Raw genomic sequence first — 20196 nt, 5'->3', positions numbered from 1 at the left:
TATATAGGTATGTGTATATTTTAGGGTACCTAGGTCTTGCTTGTAATTTTTCATTTATTTTATGTAATTTTCCATTTCTTTTACACCTTTTTCTATTAATTAAGAGGAGAACTAGCTGTTGGGCCTATCTCCAACGGCCAGATTCTAGCAGTTGGAAATGGCCCAACAGCCATTTCCCCTCCTCCTCTCTTCTTTCTTGTATTATAAATAAGGGACTGTTGTCCCTTGTTTGGCATGGCTTGTTAAGCCACATCTTTGTATTTTTGGCTAAGGTCAATACATGTTTTCTTTATCTTCTTGTTAGAGGACTCTTTTGTATTGCCTTGTTGAGTTAGTGGGAGATTCAAAAGTGATATTCTTGAAGTATTTGCCTTGTTTGGGCCTGATTTAAAAGGGCATCCTGTTGAGTTGCTGCCCTAATAACTCCCCACATTCCAGCATAGAATTGGCATTTAATCAGCCATAGATGCATCCACCTCTTCTTGGTGATCCCCCTCCTCTGTGTCCATAGTCTGCTCCACATTACTATTCCTACCATCCTTTGCATCACCTTCTTCCCTTCCTTGGCCACTTTCCTTCCACCTTTTCCAGCCCACTATAATCCACCCATCTTCCGCCAAATTGTCATTAGAGATGTCCTTTAGAGGATCCCTAGCTATATGATCTCCTTTGCCGATGGCCACACGAGAGACCTTCTGTTTCTCCTTTGATCTTGTGATCATGCCCTTCATGTGGCCATGTCCTCCCCTTCCCCATTACCCTTATCACTGTGGCCCTCTCCCCTGATCCTTCTACAAAATCAAAACCATGTTTTCCAGATTCATTCCATCCATAAGAATTGAAAACAAGTTTTTAAAATGAGATGGAGTACTTAAAAGAGTTCCGAACTTCACCACCAAAACTGGTGTGGACGCTTCACCCTTCTCCTTCAGACTCCCCCTTCCTTCCTTATTGAGATCATTTGAATGTTTGTCTTGTCTTGTTCTACCTTGCCTTCCAGCATCCACACTACAACCCACCATCTTCTGAACATGTTGTGCATCTAGTGCACTTCGGTCTCTGGCTTTAGTGTGACCTTCCTCCTTCCTTCCCCTCCACAACTCTCTCTTCTGCTTGAAGGGACCAATCATCTTTTCCACCATCCACACATTCCTCCAAGGATCTTTATTCCCTTTATCTATGGTAGGTCAGGTGGCTTCACTTTGCAAGAGATTCGCCCGTGGGTGAACGCCCCACACCTTTGACAGTAAAGAATCTTAGACTCATACCAAATTTCTTGTTTCCTAAATTCTCCTTCCCCAACATATAGTTTAATTTTGGAAATGGGTACAAAACTCACTACAACAAATATATTGGCTAGGGCTTCTGCCATGGCCAATACACAAGTTGTCATTGCCAAAAATGTTTTTGACAGCAGCTCATACCTTAGTGATTGCTATAGGCTGCCCCCGCCATAGGTCTTGTGCCCAAAAAAAAATTAGGCAAGACAAGAGCCATTGCAAAAAAATTTTGGGCACACCTCAAATTCTTATGAGCAAAGCTTTAAGCAGTGGCCAATAGTCATATATATATATATATATATACATTCAATTCTAAATAAAATTAAGAAGTTTTCACAATTGAAATTTCATTAAAAAGGACAACAATAGAATGTTCAGAAGCTTACAAAACCCAAAAAATTTATAGACAAATATCCAGTATCCAGCTTCCAAAATAAAATTTTAATTGATTGATGAAAGACCTGTCCTATTGATTCAGTGTTTTCTGCACCTTTGTATGTTCATCTGCTGAAAAACTTCATTTACTATATTCATCACCATCGCCACTGTGCACTAGAAGCCACCAAAAATATCCATGATGGGCATGTTTTAGTAGACGATTAGGCACCATTCCACCTTCTTGAACGGATTTATCTGAAGAAACTTGAACAGTATGGAAACAAGGCAAAGGGTAGAATCATGGAGAGAGTCATTGACCAGCTGCCACAAACAGAACATGAAGTGACGAGTCATATTTCAGAACTTTTTCCATTGAACATTTTCCATCGTGAACCATTTCACCTATTAAAAATTAATATAAATTAGGCAAAGAAAATGAATAATCTTTAAAAAAAATAAACTACAATCAAGATAAAAACATCTTTAGACAAAGAAGAGAACCAAAAATTACAAAAGAAGGCAGATAAACAACTTAAATAAGCACACCATACTTGCATAGCCATTGATTCCGTCCAGCTCTACCCATAAAAATTTTAAACTAATAACACAAAAGATCATGAAAATACATAACTAAAGTTATATCTCAATGCTATCAATACAGCTCTAAACATGCCAAAGTTAGTCTTTTTTTTTTTTTTAATAACTGGATAAGGCCAGCAACAAGCAACACCATTAAAATACAATGAGATGATATTCAGAACTACAATAGTTAAAGAGCACATATTCATTCCCTGAGTTTACACCAATGTAACTAGGCAAGGAATCAACATCAATTTTGCAAGTAAAACAAGCAAAATTATGGAATATGTTCCAAAAGCTGAAGAAAAGCAACAATTTAAGGTCATTTTTTACTTGTATAAACAAGTATCATTTACATTGAACAACTTGTGCCAAAATCTAGGGAGAAACATACCAACCATCAACCAAATTCATAGCATTCTTTATTTGTAACGACCTGACCCACTCCCGGGCTTGGGCCCCTGGTCTAACGGATCCCAACTCACTCCCTAGCAGTTTCAGACCAAAACAGGGTAGAAATCAGGACCATCAACAACTTAACAACCCCCTTTATAAGATCTTGAATATCTCTCAAAATCTTCAATATAGGGCTAAATTTTTGCACTGTTACATTACCTGCTACCATCTGCATAACTATCAAACTCAAAAGATCAGATCAAAAAATAGTAGAGAAAGCTCAAATTCAAACATGATGAGTAAATTCAAATTCAAACGTGAATAGAGAAAGGGAAAATTTTAAATGCAAACTAATCAAACCCTAACGATGTGAAAAACTATTTAGATCAAAAGGCAAAACCTTCAAATCTTCAGGCATTTTAGAGGCCAGAGATTTTGCAAACGTGGCAATAGCATGCTGCAGGTATACAGTTGTGACATGCACAAATGCAAGCAGAAGCATATACACACAAAAGAAACACATATATATATGTGTGTGTGTGTGTCTTTTTCTAGCTTTTGACAAAAATAAGAATGATTCAATAGGCTAGACCAATTCAATGCCCAATTTTAAAACAGCTGCTTTCTCTTTCTCTCCGCCAAAGTCTTCACTATAAGAAAGGAAAAAGAATTTGTTATTTGAACATAAATTCTTAATAAAACCATGCTCTTAAATGGTTATTTAACTATGTTCTTCACCAACAATATGTTTGAATAAAATCTGAATAAGGGAATTATGTTTGTCATTCCCCAGCATGGCTATGGATGCATATGCAGATACAAAAGGTAAAAATATGGAAACTGTTTATGTTTAAGATTCGTTATAATGTGTATTTATATCTATTTATTTATTTTGTTAGTTTACTTATATTGTTATTACTTTACCTACTTAAATACTTTTTTTTGCATGGGAAATTATAACGTTCCTTTTAAGGGGTGTGTATGTGAACATATAGAAGACAAGGGGAGACCAAAATTTGTCCACCAAGATAGGTTCCTATAAGGCCATCCACTAGCATAGAGTTTACGGAGAATCTCCCTTAGATACAGAACTTTTAAATGTAAAGTGATCCATGAAAGATCAGTTTCAAAAATTCAAGTTGGTGAGCTGGAATCAACAGCAGCACTTTAACTTATCCTGGTTCAAAGTGGCCCACCAGCAATCATAGAATGCTTTGAAGCCTTTTAGTATCAATTTCAAGATGGAAAAATAGTTGCAGTAGCGGCTCTAAAATGTATTTTCAATTACCAGAGACATAGCTAACTTCGAATCTGTCAAAAAAAGAAGACCAAGCCAAAATCTATGAGCAGTGATTCCTTCAACAGGATCTCAATCAGGATGAGGTTCAGGCTCCCCTAATGCAAGCTGAGGCCTCAATTTAGCAGCTGGTCCAGCATTGTTCATACCAAATGCAAATAACCCCTTTTCTGTGTCTATTGTCCACAACCATGCATCCACAATCTCACCAAGAAGGAGAGATCCCAACTGAGGTGCAGCTGAAACCAGCCATGTCCAGATAAAGACTCCTGTCTCCATTGCATCTGTTGTTAAAATATAAGACCAACACAGAAGGCTCAATAGCTGAAAAAATCCTTCTGAGTTAAGTTCATGTCTGTCTCCTGGATAAAATTATAATCATGAACAAGAAAATCCACAAGCATATAACAAAGGAAAGCAGAATAGTCATGAAGATGTCTAGCTAGTAAGAACAAAGGACCCACAAGTCTTGAGAGAAGCAAAGCAGCAGCTCTGTAACAAGCTTCCAGTGAATGATGCTTTGTTCAATGCTCCACCTTTCTCAGCATTGCTAACAAATTGTTGAAGGAGACCCACATACTTTGTCAGAAGGATCTTATTGAATGAATCATTCTTGGGCTGCACTTGCTCATTAGGAAAGCTAGATTTCAAGCCTTGGAAAGCTAGATCCAGACTGAAACAATTTGATGGTGCCATATTTTGTCCAAACCCACCAATGCTGCCACAGAAATTCCTCATACCACTTATTTCCCTAGTGTAGTTACACTTAACATTTTCACTAGTTATTCCTGCAGAAAGCACCTCAGGGTTGACTGCCTCTGTCACATTCAAGTTAGCCCCAGAAGCTGCTGCAGCTGCAGGAATATTTGCTGTCAGGATGCCAGTCCATCTATCTGATTTCCAACTGAAATAGTCATAACATCAGTTACATTTAGTGTCCTTTGCCAGGTATTCACCTGCAAAACTTCTCCTGAATAAAAGGCTACAAAAGAGGAGTAGATTAGGAAATAAAATGCACATGCATGCACAAGCAAGCACACAAGTAAACTATAATGTCAAATAACAAATAACTATAAAGTATAAACAACCATTCAGACATATGTATATATAGAGACTCTCTCTCTCTTTCTCTCTCTCTCTCTCTCACGATATATATATATATATATATATATATATATATTATAGAAAGAATTAGTAAAAGAAAATCTGCATACAAACAAAATGGAAAAAATAAAGAAATATCTCAAATGGCAAAAGAAAAAAAAAATGTGTCTCAGCAGGAAAAGAAGAAATGAAAGAAGAGAAGAGAATAAACACCACCTCCGTTTAGAAGAAGAAAAATAAACAAGCAACACTATTAGCAGCTCATCTTCCAGGTGTGCAAGTCACGCTCTTTCAACATAGATCACAAGTGAAAGACCCAGGAAATAAGAGATTCCTTGATATTGTTTACTCGACATAACAGGCATAAGAAACTAATCTGGAAGTTTTACAAATTACTAAAATGTTTATTCTTTTAGGAGCCTTTTATTCCGTAGATATCAAAAGCATGACAAGAGTAAAAGGAATTACCTGTTTATTTACAGTTCTCTATTTTCTAAGGCTTCTCGTTTGATCCACTTCACCATCATCTATCATATTTCATTCAGGACAAGCCACTACGGCCGTTGATAATCTAATCAAACAAAATCTCTGCTTAATTTTTTATTTTTCTTTCTGAAACAAGTTTTAACTTTCGTTTCAGGTAAGTAAACTTATGAGCTTATTGACTAAAAATACTAGGAAAAAAAAAAATAAAAGAGTTACTCGCTTAATAGGCATCCCCAACACCGGAAAGAGGAGGGTATAAGGAGAGTTAGTCTTACCTATCCATAGCCTCAGGGTACTTATGCTTCCATTTCTCAAAGAAATCTTCATGAAGTACCTATTTTCGTCCACTTATGAGAACCCAAAAGGTATTTTTCCACTTCATTCAACTCCCCCCGAAGAAGCTGCTGCAGCTGCAGGAATATTTGCTGTCAGGATGCCAGTCCATCTATCTGATTTCCAACTGAAATAGTCATAACATCAGTTACATTTAGTGTCCTTTGCCAGGTATTCACCTGCAAAACTTCTCCTGAATAAAAGGCTACAAAAGAGGAGTAGATTAGGAAATAAAATGCACATGCATGCACAAGCAAGCACACAAGTAAACTATAATGTCAAATAACAAATAACTATAAAGTATAAACAACCATTCAGACATATGTATATATAGAGACTCTCTCTCTCTTTCTCTCTCTCTCTCTCTCACGATATATATATATATATATATATATATATATATATATATATTATAGAAAGAATTAGTAAAAGAAAATCTGCATACAAACAAAATGGAAAAAATAAAGAAATATCTCAAATGGCAAAAGAAAAAAAAAATGTGTCTCAGCAGGAAAAGAAGAAATGAAAGAAGAGAAGAGAATAAACACCACCTCCGTTTAGAAGAAGAAAAATAAACAAGCAACACTATTAGCAGCTCATCTTCCAGGTGTGCAAGTCACGCTCTTTCAACATAGATCACAAGTGAAAGACCCAGGAAATAAGAGATTCCTTGATATTGTTTACTCGACATAACAGGCATAAGAAACTAATCTGGAAGTTTTACAAATTACTAAAATGTTTATTCTTTTAGGAGCCTTTTATTCCGTAGATATCAAAAGCATGACAAGAGTAAAAGGAATTACCTGTTTATTTACAGTTCTCTATTTTCTAAGGCTTCTCGTTTGATCCACTTCACCATCATCTATCATATTTCATTCAGGACAAGCCACTACGGCCGTTGATAATCTAATCAAACAAAATCTCTGCTTAATTTTTTATTTTTCTTTCTGAAACAAGTTTTAACTTTCGTTTCAGGTAAGTAAACTTATGAGCTTATTGACTAAAAATACTAGGAAAAAAAAAATAAAAGAGTTACTCGCTTAATAGGCATCCCCAACACCGGAAAGAGGAGGGTATAAGGAGAGTTAGTCTTACCTATCCATAGCCTCAGGGTACTTATGCTTCCATTTCTCAAAGAAATCTTCATGAAGTACCTATTTTCGTCCACTTATGAGAACCCAAAAGGTATTTTTCCACTTCATTCAACTCCCCATTGTGCACAGCATCCTCCAATACTTCATGTAAAAGAAAAAAGCAAGATCCTTGTTCCAGACTACACCAGCCAATTCCACATCAAATGAATCAAACATCCATTCCAAGACACTTTATGTGCACATAAAAAGACTATAAGTGATCACGTACTTGTGAACCACAAGTAGCAAAAAACAAGAAGAAAAACACATAATCTTGCCCCTAAAGGCAAGCATGAATGATCACACTTCAGACAACAAATCAAGGGCCAACACCACAAAAAAAAATATAAACAGAAACACATAACGAAAAAGTAGGGCAAGAATTTTAGAAAACCAAAAAGTTCGCAACAGGAGAGTCAAAGGAGCCAAAAAACATTGGAATTAGTTGAATTACATCATTTAGGAATCGACCTTAGACACCCTACAACATCGAAGATCAAAACCCTAATTTATACAATGTCGTAGTTGTTGATGTAGACTAAATTAGGGATTTGTCTCCGGCATGCTGAGAAGTGAGAACCAAGGAGGAAGATGAAAAGGAGAGATAGAGAAATAGAAGATTTACATATATAGAGAAGTTCGATAGATCAAGAGAAAGAAAAATGGAAATGAACTAGGGAGACACACACACCTAGAGAGAGGAAGAGAGAGAGCGGCAAACAAAAATGGTCAGTAGATTGAGAGAGAGGCTGATGGACAAATCGAGAGAGAGAGAGAGAGAGAGAGAGAGAGAGAGAGAGAGAGTTTACCTGTGTTACAACTTACAAAGCTCTCAGTGGCCTTGTGCTGTGCTGTGCAGGTGAGCACTTCGAGGGGAACTGATCGGGGGGGTGTGTGTTCTATACAACTTTTTGAGGATTAAATGGCATAAATAAAATTCACAAAAAAAACAATGTAATTCAACTCAAACAGCAAATAAGATGCACATTCACGTTATGGATTTATTCTAGGCTTACAAACATTCATGACAATACCCAAAAATCTTGCATCAGTCGCTCCCAGAATCACCCAAGAAAGCTTAGTTCTATGCATTTGAATACTAATACTCACGCAAATGCACAGATGTTTGCAGCAACCCAACCTAAAATGTAATGAGGGACACATTAGATCCGAAAAACAATGCAAAAAGCCAGTTATTCACTTAGGATCGAACCGATCCCATTACGGAACATGATCACCAGTAGCCAGGAGCAGAATCTGAATAGAATCACTCGATACAGATGAATTTTGCAACACAAAAACACCCAACCTGGTAACGAAGCAATAGGATCGTGCTTGAGACCACAAAATGGCCTGCCATTGCCGCAAAATGTGAACGGCTTCTTCATCTGCTCATACGCCTTCGACTAATTGAAAATTGCTGGGATTTCATCAGAGAATGAAACCCAGCTTCAGGCACTCCCACAAGACTCACCTTCTCGCTGTTTTCCACCACATCTGCCCACGATCGAAGGCTGCTCGCAAGGTACGTAGAGTTTGCTAACTATGGCCTCCTTCTCCCCCTCTTGAGGCCATGGGCCCCTGCTCCCATCTGCCTCACCGCACTAGAAACCCTCACCTTCTTTTCTCTCCTCGTCCTCAACCTTCATCATCTCAGTCTCTACTGAACAATCTCAGTGATTGACCCACCAATTCTACATGAGTTTTATAGAATCTATATGATTGACTCCCCAATTTAGGCACGACACTCATATCCACGGTTCTAACTATTTTTAACAACAGTTGTAACTGTCGCTAAAAGCTTGTACCAATGGGGTTTTAATGCTTCCAGCAACCGTTTTGCCAGTCCCTAAAAGCACATTTCCTTGTAGTGAGCTTTGCAGAAATCCGGTTAAATGTAAAAAGTGGGAACCTACTTTGAACTGCAAGAGTTCTGTGCGACTTCTTTGCCAATACTTTGAATACAATCCTGTGCAAGGTGCCTGCCCAAGAAATTGGCTCCAAACTTTAGATGTCACTCACTGGTCACAGTATAGTTGCCATGTGACCTCAACAAAATGGAACTACATTAGTAGAAAATAAGAGGTCATTTGATAGTTGTACCATAGGACAGAACAGACAAGACGTCTTGTCTATCACACTACTGTTTTGTCCATCCTATCAATGTTGTTCCATGTCCATTGTTGACAGTTTTAGGAACGAACATCATGTTCCTTATGTTCAGAGTTTGTTTTATTTTTATCTGTACTGTCTATCTTGTTTGTCTTGTCCAATGTTTGTTTTTTGGAGTAAGAATACTCAAAGGAAGTGTTTGAATAACCAAGATGAAGCAACAGTTCTCTCTCTCTCTCTCTCTCTCTCTCTCTCTATATATATATATATATATATATATATATATATATATATATATAGATATATATATATATATATATATATATATATATATATATATATATATATATAGAAGGGGAGAGAGAGAGATCATCAATTCATGAAAAAAATAATTTTTCTTATTCATACAAAAACAATTACATTGTTCATGAATTACCAACTCTTCATAATTGCATGTATAAGTATAAACAACTTTCTAGCTACTTCCCTATACTCTCAATAATGGTCTCCCATTCCTATACTCTTTAGTCTTTCTTTTTATAAAATAATACTGTACAATGGCCATCAAAAGTCTGCTCATCATTTCCGTTCATCTTGTAAACTTGATTTGGGCTATGTATTTGCTCCCTGCGAACCATAAAAATTGAGCATTTTAATATTAATTTAATATTAGAACGTGAAATATAGATAAAAGAAGGGGGGGAAATGAAAATAGCAAACCAAAGAAATAATAAATCATCAAAAGAAATACTGTGAAAGTTTTAGGTCTTGATAGAAGGACATGGCTGTTTTGCATCCTGGAATTGCCCCATGGTCAATTGAAAATTTGTTAACCATTCCAGGAAAAAAAAAACTGGCTCCACCCTTGCTTTTCTCAGTCTATTTGTTATTTGTTCATAGAAACTCAGCCCCTTCCCTATAGCCATCACTTGAGCGAGAAGAGGTCTAGTATAGCACGTGGGGTGATGAACCTCGCCCAATGAGTTTTACCACTAACATCTACTTCTTATCAAACTTTAAATATATACATCATGAATATTTGTTCTGCGTGATTATTTTTAGAATATGCTGGTAGGTGTATGCCTACTTATCCCGAGCTTATAACTTGAAAACGAATGAACGGGTAGCTTTCGCAGCCAAACATTCTTCATATTAGAGTAAGATCCTGATACCCTAACATTGAATATCGACTGTGCTTTAATATAAACATGGATATCAGAACTCAAGTTTTCCAAATTTCTACCGCTGCTTGATGATAACAAATATGAGGGGAGAAAAGGCAAAGAAAATCCAACGGTTGATTGGGTAGCCCATTATTTCTTCAAATATCCAAATTCATCTACAGGTTGCTAAGATTGCAGAAAATAAATAAAGTACAAGTTTCAGGTAGAAGGGAAACATGCTAGGAGCAAATAGACACAGCACATGAAAAGATCCAATTCTTCCAGCTGGGTCTTGCTAAATTCTAGACAGAATCAAAATGTCAATATTGGTTCCATTACTGAAGTAGAGGAAAATATATTTTTACAATAGGACTATCTTTCAAGAGAATTTGGTTGCAAGGCTTACAAATCCATTCTGCTCATTAAATTTGGTAACATAGTCACAAGGACAACCTCCCTTGACTTCTCTATGAAAGCTTAACCTAGTAAGTCAGAGGGAAATAAGTTTGAAAGACGTAAGCAGCATTTAGAGGAATAATAAACAGTACATGAAAACATGCTAGCGATAGGAAAACAACTTCAAATTAGTATCTAATGGTTCATCCCTATAGATTCAAAAATGGAGGACACCAGAGCCTCCAAGGATTATTCAGTTCACGAGATATCTAAATATCCTGAAAAATCCAAAATAAACATATGATATCATGGTAAACGCCTGGAAGGCCTTAGAAATTCAGCAGAAGATTTTCAGTTATGTTACATTTTCACTACTACGTGGCTGCAATCCTACTTGTTGAACTATGTTTTGGGTCCCTTCTAACAGTTTCACTTTTCCTAATAGTAGTTACAGCTTGATAAGCATGCAGATAATATACCTGATTCAGCGCCAAAAGGGCAACATTTTTAAGCAGCTAAAAGAGTAGGAGACAAAGAACAGAAGATAACATTATAGTTAAAAATGTGTTGACATAGTTTTAAAGATTAAAATATGGTCACGAAGAAACAATTTGTGTATCTTATTTTGATAAAGAAAACAAAAAAGTTTAAAAAAAAATGGTAGCCGAGATCCTGAGATATTTATTATCAAAAGAGTCCCATCGATCAAACATTTCATCATACACGTGGAGTGCAAGTGTTGATACATAACTTCAAATGAGCTGCAAATGTGTTGTTCCTGCTAAAATACAATTTGAGTGAGGGAAGTAGACAACGAGTGAGAGAGAAAGGGTGAGAAAGAAAGACAGAGTGAGTGAGAGAAAGTTCTGCCTTACCTGCAGAAGGGCTGCAATGAGGCGGCGTTCCTAGAATATAGGGATGAAGCTGGCCATCGAAGGGTTGAAATGTGGCATTTTGACGGATATGAGGCTGGCTACATAAAGGCTTTAGATGAGGTGTTCCACATATTCAGAGCTGAAGCAGACCATTGAAGGGCTGCAAAGAGGCATTTCATGGATTTAGGAAAGGTTGTCGATGAGGCGTTCCACGGCTTAGCTGAAGCTGGAGAGAAAGAGAATGAGTGAGAGAACTCGATGGCTTTCTCAGGAAGCTCCAGATCATGGTCATCGGTTAGAGTAGGACACCAAAGCCTTCTATTCTACCATAAACCCCTCATTTGGAGGGAGGATGGAGATTGGGAAAAGCATGAACATAGACGGTGAAGAACAGCCATACTTGCTAAACCACGGTAAGCAGCAGATGGGTGAGAAATCGAGGTACTCATAGAGGGAGAAGGAGTGCAAATAGCGATCGATCGCTGGACTTAGTCACTGGAGCATTGTGAGCAGCAGTGAGCAGCTACTCATGGTGAGTTATGGGAGAGATGGACTTAGTCTCCATATCATCAGTGAGGAACAGTGTGTAAGTGACTCATGGTGAGAAATGAATGAGAGAGAGAGAGAGAGAGAGGAATATCAAGAGAGGGAGGCGACGCTCGTCCTGTCAGTTTTGGTGGTTAACTACGAAACGGTCTCGAGAAATATATACCCCTGTTTCACTGTGCTTCACTGTGCTCTGTCCGCGCTATTCCGCAAATAGTGTTTGATGCACATTTTAATAAATGGAAATGCATGTTGCCGGTCGACTGTGTTTGACCCGGCCAAGCAAGTAAAAGGTGATGCTGCTTGGCCAGTTTAGGCATAGTTGGAAGGCATGTGGGATCAATCAGTCGCCGAGTCAAGCAGAAAGCAATGCACGTGAAATGTGCAGCGCGGTGATGCAGTGACAAGGCGTTTAAATGCATCAAAATCAGCAGTCCCTTTGAAAGTGCAAGTCTGTCGTTGGGGAATCCAGTGGGTTCCCCACGCATAGTGTTTGGATACACAAGGGGGTGCACGTGGGTTAGGGGCAATTCCGCCAGTGGGCGCATATGCTGCGTTCCACAACCGCGTAGAGTCACGCGGGGGTGAGCAAGTGAATGCTCATCGTCGAGTAGGGCGATGGTCGGCCGCCTTAATGACATATAGTCGTCAACTGGCTTCGGCTGGAGACTTCCTCCCAAAGGAAGTCTACCTCCACCCAAATTTCGTTTGGATGTAGATAGGCACTTAGAGGAATGGCGAAGTTCTGACAGGGCCTCATGACCACGGCTTGCCGATGGTCGACAATAGAATAAACCTGGGTGATGGTGTGCCGAGTGCTTAGCACTCCTCGTCTAGTCCACAGTCCCGAAGAAAAGATGAATGCTTCCGCTAGCTTAAAAGAGAGACGGCTGGCCGAAAGCTTTGGGGAACGCCTTCGGCGCCGCGCGGGCTGGAGAAACTCGGCCCGTGACAATGCACGTGTCTGTTTTAAACTGTTCTATTGCCATCAAACGGCTTCTAAGTGTCTCTCGCTTGACAGTGCCCTTAAAATAGGTAAGGAGGAGTCTATATGGAACCATTTGCCAGTAGTCTCCCACTCTAATAAATTCACAAAGCTCCAGTATTACAAGTAAGCTTAGACTCAGAAGCATAGTGTCACACCTTGTAAACGATCAATCAAGTTAATTACATTACATATAATGAGTTCATATATATATATATATATATATATATATATATATATATATATATATATATATATATATATATATATATATGAACTCATTATATGTCATATTTAATTTATCAATTAGGTTGAACTTTCATCGAAGAGAAGTTGCCCCAATCTTTGGGGAAATTGAGATTGCATCCTTGTGAAATATAAAATCAAGTAAATATATACGGAATGAGATTTCAGATGGATATGACGTAGAATGGTCATCATCCATTCATTAGAATTACATTTGGTGCAAGTCTTGGTTGGCACACGTGCTTTTCTTTCCATTTCCTCTTAAGCTAAAAATTTTTGTATTTATTGAAAAACAATTATTGGTCTTCATAATCTGCTTGCAACAATTTGGTCATTTAGAACATTTACTGATACGAACTTCAGAAGACATGTTTGAGGTCTTCTTTTGGATTTAACTTCAAATCCATCCGTGGCTTTTAAGAAGTAGGGCATTCCACCTCTCCCTTGTTAATCATCCTCTCTTTTTACTTAGAAGTGTCAAATTAGTCTTTGAAGTCGAACTTTCCTCCAAAATTTGTTTTTCCTTCAATAAATTTAATGATATAAGTGATATTCCTAGCGAAGAAAGAAATATTCAGTCAAAAGTTGCGACGATGAGGCTGGGCAGCACTTTCGGGTGAGTAGGAGGATTAATCCCACCACCTTAGTGAGAGCTGCTCTTTTTTCTTGCCCACAGGTTCAGAGCTGCGTTACAGGATCATAAATCTCTGTAGTTTGAACTGAAAACATAGTACTTTCAAGTGACAAAATTACATGACAATATGACCATACTGGTTATAAGGTGCTACCTCATGTAGTTTGTGTGTTAAATAACAAGAGTGCGAATTTGCTTGAAAAGTGCATGTATGTCATCAATACGTCAGTTGCCTATGTAAGTTCAAAGCAAATTATTAAAAGAAAGTAAAAAAAAAAAAGCAAAAAGTGCTGAAAATGTTCAACGTGTTACTAATTCAGGTGCACAGTGAACCGTACAAAGAAGTAAAACCTAAATTTTTTCTACTATATAAATTAATTAATAAAAATGCAAAATCTTTAATAAATTTATTAAAATGCCGATTTTTTACTTTCTGGTATATGCTAGCATGTTATTGGTCTGTGGCTGATACTATTGAGACTCAACCTATTCTGAGAACTATGCCTCACTGTATAAAAGTTCTGCCTTAAAGAGTGTTCGTCAGAGCATCACTCGGTCTCTGTTGCTCCGTTTGGCGGCCACTCAAACGATGCACGGGCTAATATTAGCATGAGACCTTCTTCCTCGGTTGGTCTTGGCCTTGAATGAAGGATTGAGCACTGAATCAGCCCTTATAGACACTTCGCTTAATAAACACAGTTGATTAACTATTTAGTAAAATAAACATTATATAGGTTTCCACATATGCAGGTCCAAACTCTTCGTTTCTTTGTGAAACAATCAACCTGTGATTCCTGAGAATGTTGGCCATCAACATTGAGTTTAATATTTAATATTGTAAAACCGGCATCACTGAACCTTTCATCCCAAGTTTCTTGCTACCCGAAAAAATAAGGACAGTAAATTACTTGTGCACATTGTAGGATATAAAGTATTTTAGAAATACATTTCTGTGAAAAGATTCGCGTTACATGCCCAGTCTAGGGCTGCACATCATGTCAAGCCAGCTTGAGATGGACTTGATCTCGTTCCTCAAAACTCAACTCGTGTATGAAGTTATGAACGAGTTAAGTTTGAGTTCAAATGTATACTTAAAATGTTGAATGAGTCGAGTTTAGGTTGTAAGAACTCACTTGTTTAAACTCTACTCAGCTTGACTATGTAAGGAATGATACACGAAAATAGTCAAACGAATAGCAATTCAACGAGTTAAAAAAAAATGACATGCTTAACAGAAACGAGTTAAATGAGTTAAACAAGTCGAACTCAAGCTTGACGTTGTATTGTCGAGTCAAGCTGGACCTCGAGTTTTCTGAGTTGAGTCGAGTTGAGCTGGCTCAACTTGAGCTCGACTCAGCCCCTGTGCAAACCTAATACCCCCCACGACAGCTCAGGGCTGACTTGGTCTTGGGTCATGAAGGTTTAAGAAACTCGATGTTGTATTTGTTCGGTCTTAATTACTTTTGGAGTAGGAGACTAAGAGATAGGCTGAACGTACGTTTCACTTCAAAGGTCGCTCGGCCACGCGAGCCATCATCCATCTTGTTGTCTGCGAAGTGTTCTCTCGTAACTACGATGGGAATGTTCTCGTAACTACGATGGGAATGCTGGCCACGTCCAGACTGAACATGTCACTCATGTTGCTGGGCAGTAAGGCAGTCACAATGAGAGAGCGACTGTCGCTGTTTGGGAGGTGGTAAAACTCGTGCATTAACCACAACAGGCTTAAAATCTAGATAATCTTATCACAAGCCTTTAAAGATCCGTAAGCAACGGCAAGAAGAATCATTGCGGTACGAGCATCCGATTCTCTTCACCTTGAAGATAACAATTGCCTTGCCTCTACAGGCATCTTCTGTTTCTTCTCTCTGTCTGCCACATGTGAGCACTAATAGCTAATAATATCAGCAAACATGGGAGGACGACGAGGCTTCAAAAACCATTCGTTTCCATTCAAAAGGTTGAACCGGAACTCGGATCTCCTTCCGCCTGGCAAGACCAGACACCTTGCAATTGCCGACCAGAACAAACAGTTAGGTACGTTAATTAATATGTAATGTTCTGGAAATATTTTGGATATGTAGACAAAAATGGTATAAAAGTTTTTAAAATCCTGCAGGATGGTAAGTAGATCTTACAGGCAACTACTAGAAGGAAATTGGCCCATTGGTAACTATTTCTATTCCTGACGAGAGAAAAGAAACGAGAATTTTTGAAGTTATATGCAAGAGAGAGAGACAGAGATTCATGCTGGCTTAGAACCATATCTGCCGCTGCTCTCTCACTCTCCATCAAACCAGTTTGAAATTGACTTACTGACATATTTTTGTGGAATTCATCAAAACCATACTGGTTTAGAATTAATACTGGTGTAGAATTAAAAAAATGAATGTAGATCCCTCAATTCACCCACCCACCCACCCAAAGAAAGCTCTCTCTTTCACTCTTCCTCGCGCGCGCGCACACACACACACAGTAGGAAACAAGGCGCATCCAAGCACAAAATGCAGCACTGGAGGTCAGATGCCAAAATTTGAATTCACCACTATATTATCTTTTATACAGAGGCAACCAAAATAACAATACGAATGAAGGCATGCAGGCCAAGGGCATCCTCTGGCTGAAAAAAGCTCATACCTTCAGAGCTACCTGATCTTGCCATGAGATTTTCCTTTTGCCCATTCTTTCTTTACCTCCATCGTTATTACCTATTCCATTACCAACTCCCCTACAGATGGATAACCTCAAATCGTTCGCCAAGGCATCACCACCTTCGATGGCTACCATCTTCGCCTTCTTTTCCAATCTCAAAGGCTCCCAGACAACCTGAACTCCTCCATTGTATTCCATATTCTGCAACGAACAAGCAAATAAATAACTATACCGACAAACGGGAAACATTGCTAAAACATCAGAACACGACAACAATAAAAAACAGCACACGACACAAAAAAGTAATACATCATAAAATGGTGCGTGTGAAAAGAGATTCAAATTTTGCATTTGTTCAATCAGTCACCAAATAGTCGAAGATGCAAAAGAGCTCTTCAAGGAAAAAAAAATGGAGATAAAATTTAAAAGATGTTCACGTATGAGATCATCAGATAACTAATCCAAATAAAAGCAAGAGGAAATTATGCAAAATAAAAGCAAAAAGAAATGACAGCAAGAATTGCAGCTTCATTCTGCAACTCAGAAATAGAAATAAGCAACACACAACAGATACACAACCTAGCTCGGACACCATGTAGAGTGTAGGTGCGATAAGGACCAGTCTGACGCTGATAGCAGAAAAACGTATTAACCTCATTTCTTTAGTAAAATTGAGACGTGTTAATGATAAGGACCTAAACTATCCTTGATCTCTACATATGAAAAAAAAAAAAAAAAGATGAGGATAACATGCAACTATCCTACATTAGTGGGCACAAATGACATCCAAATGGTAACAGCCAGAACGTTTTTTCATCTCAATCAATCTTGGATTTTGCTTCAGCCACAAGTTCGGTAAAGAACTATGGCGATTGCATTCTGGAGTTCCAGATAAATATACAACAATTACCATAAGAGAATGAGTGTAGCAGAACAATTACGTCAACAATTAGTTAGAGGAGGAGTACTTTATTGTTTCTGTTGATCAATCTCACGGCAACTTGTGCACAAGCTTAAAAGATTAAAGACGTGTAAAAACAACCTATACTATTAGGTAGTAATTAGTGACCCCCTAAGAAAAACTAATCCTTTAAACAAAGTCATCGAAGAACAAGAGCAACGTGCTAATAAAGTTCAAAAAGGTTGGGGAAATGAATTACAGGATCAGAAGCCTGATTCAAGTCTAAAAGAGAGCGATTCCGCATAGTAGCAACATCCTCTTCTTTGTGATTCTTTCTCCCATTGTCGGTTCCAATTGGAGCTTCTGATTTCTGAGGTTGGACGGTCCTTTCTTTTGTGTTCGCATGTGATGAATCGCGGGTCAGGAGCTTGTGCCTTCGTCGCAAAAACCTGTAACATTGAATCAAGTCTTTCAAAATCCATAATTCCAGAACAGAGTGGACGAGAAATCAAACAGAAATTGTAGGGTACCTACCTAACTTCTGCTATGAGTCTTAGTCTCTTATTTCTGGCTTCTTGTAACCTTGCCTTCAAAGCCTGCGTTTCCTGCACAAAGTGGGTATCGATTTTTAATAACCGAGGCGAATAGATAATTGAACTACCCTCAATTATAAGTAACAAGCACAGAAGGAACACAAATTGGATGGAGGAAGAAAAGGGAAAAGAACAAGGCAGAGAAAAGCATCATTCCAAAATACTACCATAACAAATGCCTTGACATACTGGAAGATTTTCTCTTCTATTTTGAAGACAGAATAATGAAAGGAGAGAAGAAGAAGGTAGCCAAAAGGAAATCGTTCTTTTGTGCCATTTGATAAAGCAAGGCAAGGGAATACGCATTATGAAAACATGAACCGTGAAATATTAACAGCGACATAAAAGAGATCGTTCTCAACAACTGCGCAAGCGACCGGGAGCAGCATAGGGGGCATGGAGCTCATGAAGAAAAAGGAGGGACACAAAGAAGAAGGTGAAGGGTTACCCACCAGGGACAAACAAGAGAAAGAAACGAATCAGGCATCGACAAGAGAACAGGTGGCCACGAAGAAGAAAATATAGAATAAGATAGATTTTAGAAACGAACAAAACCATGAACAAGGTTTCTAGCCAGACAGAAGAAGAAACCCCAAAACGACTGCAAATAAAGGGGAAAAGGTCTCCATCTTTTCTTCGAAAAGTTGCAGAAGGCCAGAGCAAAACCCCGTGATTTACCATCAAGCACATCCCAAACCCCCACCACCAGAAGAAAGAAAGAAAAGACGAGCAAGAAAAGAAACAGAGAAAAAAGTCGACAGGAAAAAACATGGGGATCTTACACGAAGCAAGTCGTCGAAATCCTGCTTCAAGCTTTGGTGCTTCAACATCAATTTCTTCGCATCAGGTACAGAAGCCATCTCTCTCTCTCTCCCCCCTATCTCTCTCTCCCTCTCGCTAAGCAGGAGATTGGAAGGAACGAAGAAAGGAAGGAATCACACCGGGAGAAGGAAAGCCAGACCCAAAAATAGCAGAGTCCAACCCTAATAAGAAAACCAAGGTGATGCCACCTAACCCAGGACTCGGAACCCCACTCTCATGGCTCGCTCTGTCTCTCTCTATATTCTCTTTTCTCCCACTAGACGCTATCAATGCTAGAGAGAGAAGGAGTCATGTGGGAACAGGACTCCCCAGAACCGCCCATGGGTCAGGGAAACAACTAAAGGTAGAGAGAGAAAGAAAGAAGAAGATGGGGAGGGGGAAAGGGTGGTGGTGGTGGTGATGGTGGAGAATGGAGATGTTGTTGTTGGGTGGCATATTGTTTTCTTGTTTGGACTGCGCACTGAAGCTCTGACCAAAAACAATCCTCCATCCCCACACCCACACACACCCCAACTCCTTTGGTGCAGATAAAACTGGGTCTTCCGTGAGGATGAGATTTTTGGGATGTTGCAGAGGGGCAGTCTTGTAATTCAGTCCTTGGGTCGGTTTGGAGCCTCAGAAGACAACCTTTCCTTTTTTCCTCCATAAATTTGGTCCAGCTGGGCCATCTCAACGCAGAGACAGAGAGAGAGATTGTTCCCTTCTTTCCTCTTGTCTTTCAAATTGGCTCCATGTTAGTCTATGCTTTTGCGCGTGTGTGTGTGTGTGCGAGAGAGAGAGAGAACAGAGAAGAATGGCAGCAGGGGGCTCTACCTGTTGGTTGTGATGGTGGGATGATGTTGGTGCCTGTTTTTGGACTTTGGGGGTGATGGTGAACCAGGGGATTAAATAATGAACCATAGCTTACGGAAGTGCCCTTCATTAATTTTCTTTTCCTTATCTACTGGTACTCGGTTGTTGCTTTTCCTTTACTTTTCTGTCGTTCCTTTCAGTGACTGGTTGCCATGGAATCCTGGTGTGCAGTCGAAGGCAGAAAAGTCAGAGACGATAAGTCCTAAAAGTTGTGCACGGCTGGTTTTTCTGAAAATTGTGAACTTTTCATTTCTTTAAAATAGTAAAACCAACCGGAGCTCTTTTTCTTTTCTTGGTACTTTTCTCAAAGGTCGAAAGACCGAAGCGACTTGCCATGAAAGTTTATGAAACTTTAGTTGCTTTTTCCCTTCTACGGAGGAGCAGGAAATTTCATTATTGAGACCCCTCACTAATTTCTACCTTTTTTTAGCTC

General features: G+C 38.7%; 2 protein-coding genes across 34 annotated transcripts; both read right to left on the bottom strand.

Annotated features, from left to right (window-relative positions):
- Positions 1 to 1646: 1646 nt before the first annotated feature.
- LOC116253131 (phosphatidylinositol 4-kinase alpha 1-like) lies at positions 1647 to 12421 on the bottom strand. Of its 33 annotated transcripts, none has more exons than XM_050077564.1 (5): positions 6949 to 9315; positions 6657 to 6759; positions 5796 to 6058; positions 4395 to 4834; positions 1647 to 4214 (listed from the first exon to the last, which is right to left on the bottom strand). In XM_050077564.1, the coding sequence occupies exons 3-5, from the start codon at positions 5801 to 5803 to the stop codon at positions 4003 to 4005; spliced, it is 660 nt and encodes a 219-aa protein (XP_049933521.1). In that variant the 5' UTR covers positions 5804 to 6058; positions 6657 to 6759; positions 6949 to 9315; the 3' UTR covers positions 1647 to 4002. The 33 variants fall into 33 exon arrangements, 18 of the variants coding, with proteins under 18 accessions (XP_049933521.1, XP_049933524.1, XP_049933528.1 ...); XM_050077567.1 differs by having other exon boundaries at positions 5796 to 5980; XR_007573245.1 differs by having other exon boundaries at positions 1647 to 2060; positions 2632 to 4214; positions 5796 to 9315.
- Positions 12422 to 15640: 3219 nt separating this feature from the next.
- On the bottom strand, positions 15641 to 19773 carry LOC116253456 (uncharacterized). Its single transcript, XM_031628278.2, has 5 exons — positions 18872 to 19773; positions 18031 to 18101; positions 17756 to 17945; positions 16581 to 16796; positions 15641 to 15949 (listed from the first exon to the last, which is right to left on the bottom strand). The coding sequence occupies exons 1-5, from the start codon at positions 18947 to 18949 to the stop codon at positions 15848 to 15850; spliced, it is 657 nt and encodes a 218-aa protein (XP_031484138.1). The 5' UTR covers positions 18950 to 19773; the 3' UTR covers positions 15641 to 15847.
- Between the last annotated feature and the right edge of the window lie 423 nt (positions 19774 to 20196).

Source organism: Nymphaea colorata, chromosome 4, assembly GCF_008831285.2.
Source record: "Nymphaea colorata isolate Beijing-Zhang1983 chromosome 4, ASM883128v2, whole genome shotgun sequence".
In the NCBI taxonomy this organism is placed as follows: domain Eukaryota; kingdom Viridiplantae; phylum Streptophyta; class Magnoliopsida; order Nymphaeales; family Nymphaeaceae; genus Nymphaea; species Nymphaea colorata.
Note: the sequence above shows the minus strand (reverse complement) of the source record. Positions and strands in the feature narration are given on the sequence as shown.